Raw genomic sequence first — 12246 nt, forward strand, 5'->3', positions numbered from 1 at the left:
CTCATCAGAAAAAGGGAAAAAAAAAATCTTTGTGCTTATATAGAGAAACACATATTCTAGCTCTTAAAGAGTTGAGAAGAAGTGGTGCCTCGTGTCGTTGTTCGCTCGACTTCGGTGATATGATTGATTGATAATTTTTTGGACTAAATTTATTTTCGTTATTTATTTTTCTTTTTCCTGATATATTTTCGCGGATAATTTTCTAACGGTCATTTTTGAAATTAAAATTTGCGACCAAATAGAAAGGAACAATACCTCATGTGAACAGGTACTTTCGCACCTATTCAACCCACACTTTCTGGCTATAAATTTAGAGGTTTAGCCTCACTTTTAGACCACCGAAAATTTGCATACTGTCCCCTCTCTGTTCTGCATTTCTGCACTGTCTTTCAAAAGTAAAAACGTAAGCATCAGTGTGATTTACTGCCGTTTGTTGAGTTCGACGAGTTTCTGTAATTTCCATTGCCGGTATTACATAATAGTTATTCCGTTCTATCCTGGGAGGAATTAATCCAACAACCTCCAACAACGGTGAGAGGATTAAATTCTTTAAGGAAATAGAATTTTCTGTTAGGCTCGGAACGTTATTCATCTTATTTCATTTATGTCTTTTGTTTTTGGTTTCGTTTCATTTTGCAGAAATTATATTTTTGAGTAAAGATAATAACAAAGAGAAATGAAGATGAATGTATTACTACATAAGCAATGTGGAAAATTCATCCCATATCACGTTAATGTTAATGCACGTATGACAAACAACAACAATTCAATTACATCCATCGCCATTGACATTAATTTGTGTTCCAACTCTAAAAGGTGAAAACAAATAAAGCCTTCATTTACATTTTCTCAGCAAAGCTAGCAGAAGATAGAGAATTTTAACTTGGTCAATCTCCAAAGCTAGCTGCGTGCATGCTTCTACACAATTGTCAAAAGAAAAATGTAATCTTCTCCGTTGTAAATGTTCCCACCGTTACTATTTTCTCCTTTGGCTAACTCTGCAGCTACTTTGTGATCCAAGGCTACAAGCAGAAGGAAAAGTCTGGGGCGGACTCATCCCTACTTCGGCCTGATTTTGTAATTGCTGTTGTGCTTGCGGTGACACTCTCCATATCTTCACCGATTTATCAAGGCTTCCGCTATACACAATAAACTGTCGATCACCACTTGTTTGTTCTTTATCCTCTTCGGCGGCCAAACATTTTACGGGACCAGAGTGGCCGCTCAAAACTGATAAACATATATGTTCACTCCCATCCCTTCTCCACACACAAATATTATTATCAGCTGATCCACTGAAAATTAAATTCCCTGCCGTTGCTAAACAGAGTGTTGCAAGTTTATGACCCCTTAAAACTCCTCCATGAGTTAAAAGCTTGTCACGTTGCCAAAAATTGACTAGCCCATCAGAGGAACCACAATAGAGGAAATTCGATGTTGGGTCCACAGCTAAGCTTGTTACGGCGCATTCTTGCTTCAATAATGTTTGTGAAAAGAAGTGTTTTGTTCCTTTCCCTTGTGATTCTTTTCTCCATATTTTAACAGTTCCATCAGCAGATCCTGAAAAGAGTTGTCCATTAAAGCCAACAACTATTGAATTTACGGCATCGTCGTGGGCATTTATCGATTCCAAACATTTCGAATCTGATGCTCGCCAAACTTTTATGGTTTTATCCCAAGATGCTGAATACAAAAGCTTTTGGTCCTCGCTCATGCAAAGGCAAGAAATCGCATCAAAATGCTTTATCCACACGGCATTTCGATTTCGCCTCGTTTCGATATAATTGCTCGGTTTCATTGAACTTTTTATATAAGCCGTTAAAGTTGGTAAAGTTCCTATGCGTTTGTAAACGTTTGGATCCTTACCAGAAACCTTCCAAACTCGTATCTTTCCATCTTGATGACCTGTAAAAATTCTTTCTCCAGCAATAATAATTGCCTTTACCAATCCACTATTTGATTTAAATCCTGAAAATTCTTTGTGATTTTTCCACACCCTAATATTCTTACTATCAGATCCTGTGTATAACAAATCCCCTGAAGCAGCCAAAGAATATATATGGCCTTCTTCACGAACAAGGGAACCCATAAGACCTGTATAGGAATAATTAGTATTAGGCTCGACGTGAGATGTCCATGGAGATTTTGATAATGGAGATGTTGTTTGGTCCCAAGAAGGATCTAAATATGGAGATGATGATGGATCCCATATAGGAGATGTGTTGTGAGGAGAGTTGTAATCGGAGCTTAATCGAGGAGGAGGGCGATCGTAATTTGCATGGCTAGTTTCTGATATGTTGCTTATTCGAAAAGAATATTCATCTTCATTTGGATCAGATTGCATTTCGCTCCCGAATGCTTGTTTGTGGTGGTTGTTTTCTTCTGTCACCATTTTGCTTTTTTTTGAATTTCTCATTGTGCTATATTCTCATCAAAGTACCGATCAATGAACTAAAAAAGGTAGATGATTACAAATCAAATGAGAATTTAGAATAAACCAGGGAATTAATAAAGCGATTCAGGAAAGTTGGATTCAAGGAAAACCAGAAGAGGGAAACTATAGGATTGAGAGGTAGGAACAGAGAAATGTACGTAGGATGTTTTAGAGGAATGGGCATACATATGTTTTGAAACATGCATCAATAAGAGAGAGAAGGTGTGGCCATGAAGCTCTTGGGTAAAAGACATGGATTTTTGAGGCACACTTTGTCAAACAATACTTAAATATCCTAACCAGTAATAATGCATTGTAGTTTATACGTGGTGTTTACGCGCACCAAGGAACTTTATTGAGTACTAGTGCAAAATTTCATCCTTGTAGATGTATGCGGTAAAATATGCTCATATTTAATAATCGCATAAGAAAGCGATATGTGGAGTCAAAGACAAACTACAGTCGGATCTGAAGGCAGTGATCTCGCTTGTCATCGAAGAGAATGATACTCATAAAGACAAAATAAATGTCTATCATCCGCTAGCATTCAATAAAGAATATTCTATAGCATTAAGTGCATGATCTGTTACAGAGAATATGGCATTGAGTTCCCACCATTACACCTTCTTCAATGGCCCTCGTAATTATCATTTAAGAGGGGCTTGATCCTAGGACTTTGTTCCTTAAGTGTAACTATAAATAGTGAACTTTATTATCATTGTATGGGTACGAATTTTCTAACAAGCATACACTGCATTTTATCACAAGCTCAATAACATTTTACTTGCTTATTTTTATATTGTTCTTACTGCCTCCGGAAGCTCTACACCCGGGACTAAGATATATGTGATTTTATTTTAATTTCAAGACTAAGTCTTACATTTTTGTCTATAAATCAGGTACAAATTCAATTGTATCATTTTACGCTTAAATAGTTTGGCGCCCACCATGGGGCACAGACAGTCATGAAATTGAATTGATCCCTCCATCTATTACTAACTTGTTTGATTCTTTGTTCCTAGAAAAAATCATTAAAATGGCAGATAATGGTGTCAACAACACACACAACTTTAAGGCCTACGGAAATCATCTTCAGCACGAAGATTCCATCAGTGATACCCGCAACCACTACTAGAAATTCGCTAAAAACCGACCAAAAATACCGACCAACGTTGGTCGATTATGGCAAATTACCGACCAAAACACGACCATTACGGTGTGGACGGTATTTTGATGGTCGGAATGGCTTACCGACCAAAGTTGGTCGGAAATTACCGACCAACTTTGGTCGGTATATTAAAACGACCATCTGACAAGTTTAATTACTTATCGACCAACTTTGGTCGGAAAATATATTTTATTAATTTAATTTTACCGACCAAAGTTGGTCGGTTTAACTAAATTATGTTTTTTATTAATTATTAAAATTAAAAAAAAACGACCAACTTTGGTCGGTAATTGAAAATATATAATTTTTAAAACTAATTAAAATTAAACATTACCGACCAACTATGGTCGGTAATCTCAACAATGCAAGCAAAATACCGACCAAAGTTGGATGGTAGTCTTGAATTTTGGGAATTCAATGTTCATTAATCGACCAACTTTGGTCGGTATTTTAGAATAATTTATTTTTTTTATTAAAAACCGACCAATGTTGGTCGGTTTTTCTGGGATTAATTTTGGCAGCTAAACCACCTGCCAGCATACCAATACAACAACACACCAATAACAACAATACAACAACAACAACAACAACAACAACAAAAATACAACAACAACACAACAACAACAACAACAACAACAACACAACAACAACAACAACCAAAACATTCAATAAATACTTTAAAACAAACAAATTAAAGTTCAATTGAACATAAAAATCCAAAACCAAGTTAAAACTAATTACAACTAGTTCAAAACTGGTTCTATTTGTCTAGTTCAAAGTATATAAAAGTCAAGGGGTGTTTTGTACAACATCATCATCACCGTCTGATGAACTTTCATCTACAAGACGATATAGAGAACGGTCTTGTGGAGGACGGGAAGCACGATCACGGGCAGGGCGGGAGGAACGATCATGTGGAGGTCGACCCTCTGGAGATGACTCACGAGATCGGGGCAACGGAAAAGCTCCACTAGATAGGAGAGTTCTGATCTGAGCTTGCATGCCAAGGAATTGATCATCTCTAAGCCTTTCTCTTTCCTTGGCCGCTTCTAGCTTTGATGTGAGCTTTGTCACTGTCTCCCGCATAGAGGAGAGGCTCTCCCTATTAAGTTGCTCGCCATGCGAGGAAGTCCCTATTCCTCGCATTCCACACTTATAGCGATGGAAGTTTTTAGTAGGAAGCCCGTATACCTTCCCCCATTTTGGACCGCCAACAGACTCCAACCATATTCTTTCAGCATCCTCGTCCGAAGGTTGGGTTGGCTCACCCGATTCACCAGCTGGATGACTACGGATGAATTCCTCTACATTACTTTGGTAGCGACCCTATATTATTTTAAATTAAATCAGTATTTCAAGTTGTTTATAAAAGTAAATTATAATACTTAAATAAAATTGAAAGCTTACATATGCAGTCGAGGCCCGGTCCTCGACCCACCTATCTTGATCCCCCTCTTTCTTCTTCTTCACAACATGTGTCTCCTTGAATAGCTCATCATGACTCATTGGACGCCCATACTTCTTTTCCTGAAAATAAATTAATTTAGTTAATAAACAGAATAGATATACTTAGAAAAGTAAAATAATTTAAGCAATTACGTACCAATCTTCTTTTTATTGTCCCTAGGCTGATCGCACCTCCAGTGTGCAAGGAGCCTCCCTTCTCGGATGCGCGAGCTTTCTTTCCTTTTTCGCTCCTCTCTAAGAACTCTGCGGTAAGCCATTGCCTTTGCAAATCATTCCACAAATTCTCAAGTAACCAGCCAGGCCTCTTGTTCTTCTTTCTAGCATCCGAGAAAGCATCCGCCAATCTCTTGCGAGCTTTATGATGAAAATTTGTAGCCACTTCCGCGCTATAGCGGTCTTCCCATACACACTTGCTCTGTATTTCAAAAGTTAAATATTAGATGGAAACATCATAAATATAAATTATTAAACTGTTTAAAAGAACATTTATACCTTAAATTGATTGAAAATTTGCTCCTTCAGTGAGAATGCTCATCAATCAAAGGTTGCAAATATACATCAATCAAACTTTTCGGATTACGTGGACCGGGGATAATACAATTTAAGAATATATATGGACTAGTCATACACAACTCAGGTGGTAGATTATAAGGTGTAAGAAAGACAGGCCAACATGAATATGGTGTCGCAGATATAGAAAAAGGCGTGAAGCCATCGGCACACAGACCTAACCGAATGTTCCTTGGTTCACTAGCAAAATCTGGATATGTCCTATCAAAGTGCTTCCAAGCTTCTCCATCTGAAGGATGACACATAACACCAGGTGGTCTTCTATTTTCAAAATGTCATTTCATATGAGGAGCAGAACTCATCGACGCATATAACCTCTTTAACCTAGGTATAAGAGGTAAATAATGCATTGCCTTGAGAACGACCATATTCCCGCTGGAAAGCCTCTTGAAACGAGGCTTTTCGCAAAAATTACAACTGTCTAAAGTTGCATCATCTTTATAATATAAAATGCAACCATCTTCACAACAATCAATTCTCATTGACGAAAGTCCTAACTTAGAAACCAATCTCTTCGCCTTATAGAAATCACCAGGTAAGTTGATATTAGGGTCAACTAGTTCACTCATAAGGTCAATGAAACAGTCGATGGCTGCTTGAGAAATATTCCAATTAGATTTGATACTTAGTAATCTAACTGCAACAGACAGCTCAGAGTGCGGACTTTCTTCACGTAGTGGACGACTAGCTTCCTCTAACTGTTCATAAAAACATTTTGCGTCATCATTAGGAGTTTGTTCAACATTTTCATTGGGCTCAGCCCCAAAAGCATCCGCAACCATATCCTGAATTCTAGAATCAAGATTTGTATTCTCCACCGACCTACTACTTTCACCAACAACCATGTTATGAAATATCCCACGGCTACCATCGATCTCTCCATGATTAGTCCACACAAAGTAATTCTCTATAAACCCCTTCCTATAAAGATGAAGCTTAACTTCCTCCGATTTTTTAAACTTCATACAATCGCACCTGACACAAGGGCACCTAATTACTCCTTCACTTTGGTATGGTGGAAGTGACATTGCATGTCTAATAAAGTCATCAACCCCTTCTACAAAATCCTCCCGCAATCCCCGCCGATTAGGATAATTTCTATTGTACATCCAAGTACGATGTTCCATCTATACAAATAAAACAAGAACAAATTAATTTATTCTACAATTATAAATTAATTATATCTTTTTTAGTTAATTCAAGATAATTATTTTTTCCTAATTACACCAATTTATATCCTAAAAGTTCAATTCATATCCAAAAGGTCCAATTCATATCTTAAAAGTTCAAATCATATCCTAAAAGTTCAATTCACAAGAACAAATCCTAAAAACTAAAATTTCAATTCATATCCTACGAGTTTAAACATAAACTAACTAAACTAAAGAAATTCAACCCATACCCTAAAAGTTCGATTCACAAGAACAAATTAATTTATTCTACAATTATAAATTAATTATATCTTTTTTAGTTAATTCAAGATAATTATTTTTTCCTAATTACACCAATTTATATCCTAAAAGTTCAATTCATATCCAAAATGTCCAATTCATATCTTAAAAGTTCAATTCATATCCTAAAAGTTCAATTCACAAGAACAAATCTTAAAAACTAAAATTTCAATTCATATCCTACGAGTTTAAACATAAACTAACTAAACTAAAGAAATTCAACCCATACCCTAAAAGTTCGATTCACAAGAACAAATTAATTTATTCTACAATTATAAATTAATTATATCTTTTTAGTTAATTCAAGATAATTATTTTTCCTAATTACACCAATTTATATCCTAAAAGTTCAATTCATATCCAAAAGGTCCAATTCATATCTTAAAAGTTCAAATCATATCCTAAAAGTTCAATTCACAAGAACAAATCCTAAAAACTAAAATTTCAATTCATATCCTACGAGTTTAAACATAAACTAACTAAACTAAAGAAATTCAACCCATACCCTAAAAGTTCGATTCACAAGAACAAATTAATTTATTCTACAATTATAAATTAATTATATCTTTTTAGTTAATTCAAGATAATTATTTTTTCCTAATTACACCAATTTATATCCTAAAAGTTCAATTCATATCCAAAAGGTCCAATTCATATCTTAAAAGTTCAATTCATATCCTAAAAGTTCAATTCACAAGAACAAATCCTAAAAACTAAAATTTCAATTCATATCCTACGAGTTTAAACATAAACTAACTAAACTAAAGAAATTCAACCCATACCCTAAACTAAACTAATTCATAAATAATTGACTAATTAACAAAACTAATTAGTTAATAAAACTAATTAAAACAAGACCTAAACCCTAATCCTCAATAAAATGCAATGTTCAAATAATTGAAATACTAATCAATTGAAACTAATTCATAACTAATTTATAAAACCTGGAAATAATAAATAAATAGGTTGTAATTCAAACCTAGAATTTGTAGGAGATGGAGAAGGAGATCGAGGGGCGGCAGTGGCAGTGGCAGCGGCGACAGCGACGGCGCGACGACGGCGAGGATGAGGGCTGGACGGCGAGGGGGAGGCCTGGACGGTGAGGGGGAGGGGCTGGGAGAAGGAGAGAAGGGAAGGAAGAAGAGGGAAAAATTTCAAAGAAATGGGGGTTTCCCCCGTTTTTCACTTCTCTGATTTTAGAATTACGGACCAAAATTGGTCGGTAATTTTGGTCGGTACATTAAGTGCTGACCGTTTGACCAAAAACCGACTAACTTTGATCGGTTTTTTTTTAAAAAAAAATTAAAATCTTTAACCGACCAACGTTGGTCGGTTATTTTAAACATAAATTCTTAAATATTATAAAATATTTTAAATAATAAAATAATTATTAAAATTTTAAAAATTAGATCCAAATTACCGACCAACGTTGGTCGGTAATCTAAAATTTTCTTGTCTGACCATCTATTGACCAATTTACCGACCAACGTTGGTCGGTATTTTGTTTTAAAAAAATGTAAATATTTTTTTCCCCAGTTTGCGTCCAACCTGGACGGTTTTTGGTCGCATTTTTTGACCGACCAACGTTGGTCGGAAATAGTTGGTCGGTTTTTAGCAGATTTTTAGTAGTGAATGAGTGGAACGAGGCCGCGCCGGTTCACGGTGGGCAATATCCACAACATGTTCGAGAGGCAACTCCTAATGATGCTGAAGACGAGCATGTCGTCGAAACAGTAAGGATCTTGAAGGAGCAACAAGAGGCCATTATAGGCCATCTCGCACGGCTGAATAAGGTCATGATGGAACCGAAGCAGGCATTGTCGGGTGCTTCTAATAACGTGAACGGATGAGGTCCAGTTCCTCCCGGTGCTCCCCCAAATTAAACAATGCAGAGGGTCGATAACAACACCCCGAGGGGTGAGGTCGGTTTCGATGAGACCGGGGGGATGGTAACGGTTCTGGCAACAACAATGAAAATGATCCCTTTAAAATCGAACTCATGCGGGTTACGAAGGAAATAAAAGCCCGAATAGATCAACTTCCGGGCGCACTACCAGTACTGAAAGGGCCGGATACGAAGAAGTATACCCAATTGTCGTTCAAATCGAGCACGTCACCAGAATCTATCCCGAAGCGGTATAAAATGCCAGACGTGCCAAAGTATGATAGGACTTTAGAGCTGGTGTCGTCTATGAGGAACATTAAATAAGCATGGTTCTCGAAGACAATGAGATTCGATCCAAGCAAAAGGGATCCTAATTTGTGGTGTGAATACCACAGGACAAACGATCACCGGACTGGGGACTGCCGACATTTGCACAATGAGGTGGCGACATTGCTGAAAAATGGTCATCTCAGATAATTTTTAAGTGACTGGGTTAAAACATCTACGGTCACAATAGTGATAATGCAGAACCTTCGAAAGCAAGCGAAGATCCCCCGTGATTGACGGTCAACATGATTTTTTGGGGGGAATGAGATTAACGAGGTTACATTCTCGACAACAAAAAATACGAAGGTGTTAGTGAACCACAACAAGATACTCCAGGAAGTCGGTGAAGATGACATTACTTTCATGGAGGAAGACACATATGGATTTCTGTTATCGCACATTGATGCGTTGGCAATTTCTTTAAATGTCTTAGATTTTAAAATTAAACGTGTTTTGGTGGACCCAGGAAGTTCGGCCAACATCATACAATAGAGGGTATTGGAATAAGCCAAGCTCACCGGAAGCATCATTCCGTCCACAAAACTCATCGTCGGGTTTAATCTAGCAAGTGTGACAACCCGAGGAGAGATACGATGAAGACGACTTTTTTTGAGGTGGTGGACGACGATATGGGTTACAATATCAAATTGGGAAGACCATGGTTGCACGAGATAAAGGTTGTGCCATCAACATATCATCAGTTGCTTAAATTCCCAACTCTTGAGGGAGTTAAACAAATAAGAGGTGACCAACCGACAACAAAGGAGATGAATGCAATATCAATTTCTAGTAGCAAAGGGAAGGAGCATGCGGCACAACAATTACAGGAACTGACGCCTATTCCCGAGCCGAGCGAAGTCAATCAAGGGGAGGAGTCGTCGGAATCCTATCAGGTACCAAGATATTTCCAAGTACCGGAAGAGACAGATGCTACAAAATCCACAGCGGAAGAACTTGATGTTATTTGAAAAGTTCTTGGAGCGGAAGTTCCACTTGGGGACAGGAATGCACCCCGAACTCAAGTCTGGATTTATTGAATTCCTTAAATTTAATGTCGATTGTTTTGCGTGGTCGCATGCATATATAATAGGTATCCCGCTAGAAGTGACCGTACACAAACTAAACTTGGACGCTAGCATCCCACCGGTAAGATAGAAAAAACGTTATATTGCCGACGTCAGAAACAAATTTGTCAAAAAAGAGGTAACTCACTTGCTTGATATCGGTTCAATCCGAGAGGTAAAGTATCCTGACTGCCTAGCTAATGTACGTGTGTGTAGACTATAAGGACTTAAATAAGGCGTGCCCAAAAGACTAGTTCCCATTACCAAATATTGATCAAATGATTGATGCAACGGCCGGGCACGAGTTAATAAGTTTTATCGATGCTTACTCTAGGTACAACCAAATCAAAATGAACCTAGAGGATCAGGAAAAAACTTCGTTTATCACGAACTTCGGCACATATTATTACAATGTGATGCCCTTCGGGCTAAAGAACGCTGAAGCCACTTATCAACGGCTTGTGAACAAAATGTTCGAAAAGCATGTAGGGAAAATCATGGAAGTTTACATAGATGATATGCTTGTTAAGTCTTTGAACGCATGTGATCATATTAAACACTTACAAGAAGCTTTTGACATCCTAAGATAGCATAACATGAAGCTTAACCCCGAGAAGTGTGCGTTTGGGGTCAGTTCCGATAAGTTCCTAGGATTCCTGGTATCACAAAGGGGGATCGAGATTAACCCTGATAAAATCAAAAGCCACCGAAGACATCCCAGACCAGCTATTAAGTATAAAAGAGGTTCAAAGGTTAACGAGGAGATTGGCCACTTTGAGCATATTCATTTCCCCATATTCGGGAAAATGCCATCATTTATTTGCACTTCTCAAAAAAAAAAAAGAATAACTTTGAGTGGACACCGGAATGCCAGCACGCTTTAAAGGATTTGAAAAGGTATTTGTCAAGTCCTCTGTTACTGTCAAAATCGGAAGAAGGCGAACAACTACTGATCTACTTAGCGGTCTCGAAGTTTGTGGTAAGTGTTGTTTTAGTCCTTGAGGATGAAGGTACGCAATCCCCAATTTATTACGCTAGTAAAATTTTAACGGGAGCAGAAACTCGCTACCCGCATCTGGAAAAATTGGCCTTAGATTTTGTAGTCGCTGCTCGAAAGCTTAAGCCTTATTTCCAATGTCATCTGATAGCCATGGTGACCACTTTTCCCCTGCAGAACATTCTTCATAAACCCAAACTTTCGGGTAGTCTAGCCAAGTGGGTTGTCGAAATGAGTGAACTTGACATAGAATATAAGCTTAGAACTGCGATTAAATCACAAATCTTGGCCGATTTCGTGGCCAATTTCAGTCCGAGACTGTTACCTTTGGCTACCAAAGAAGTACTGATGGTGTCAGAATCGACATCAGGAGTTTGGACCTTATTCACAGATGGAGCTTCCAACGTGAAGGGGTCCGGGCTCGGCATAGTACTAACCACGCCCTCGGGAGAAACTCTAAGACATGTCATAAGAACTGTTCCTCTAACTAACAATGAAGCATAGTATGAAGCTTTGATTGTAGGGCTCGAACTGGCTCGGGGACTGGACTCTAAGGTCATAAAAATCAAATGCGACTCGCAGTTGGTGGTAAATTAGGTGTACTTGATCTTCGAAGCTAAAGGGGAATGCATGCAATAATACGTAATGAAGGTTCAGGCTCTACTCGCTCGGTTTCGGGAGTGGTCAATTATGCATATCTTGAGGCAAGAGAATGCAGAAGGAAATGCATTAGCTAACCATGGCTCGTCTACAGAAATGAAAGGATCGGGTTCCGGTACGGTCGTACAACTTATGCACTCGAAACTGGACGTAGATATCTATTACGAGGTAAACGTAACTAATTTGGTCTGGGACTGGAGAAACGAGATTATTGACTATATTA

The 12246-nt window shown here is 37.8% G+C and overlaps 1 protein-coding gene across 1 annotated transcript; it reads right to left on the reverse strand.

Moving 5' to 3' along the window:
- Nucleotides 1-726: 726 nt before the first annotated feature.
- On the reverse strand, nucleotides 727-2750 carry LOC104120885 (protein JINGUBANG-like). Its single transcript, XM_009632755.4, has one exon. The coding sequence runs from the start codon at nucleotides 2414-2416 to the stop codon at nucleotides 977-979; it is 1440 nt and encodes a 479-aa protein (XP_009631050.1). The 5' UTR covers nucleotides 2417-2750; the 3' UTR covers nucleotides 727-976.
- Between the last annotated feature and the right edge of the window lie 9496 nt (nucleotides 2751-12246).

Source organism: Nicotiana tomentosiformis, chromosome 2, assembly GCF_000390325.3.
Source record: "Nicotiana tomentosiformis chromosome 2, ASM39032v3, whole genome shotgun sequence".
Classification (NCBI taxonomy): domain Eukaryota; kingdom Viridiplantae; phylum Streptophyta; class Magnoliopsida; order Solanales; family Solanaceae; genus Nicotiana; species Nicotiana tomentosiformis.

What these genes read in the sequence shown, in the direction of transcription:
- LOC104120885 (XM_009632755.4), bottom strand. Translation starts at nt 2,416, where the DNA reads ATGAGAAATTCAAAAAAAAGCAAAATGGTGACAGAAGAAAACAACCAC.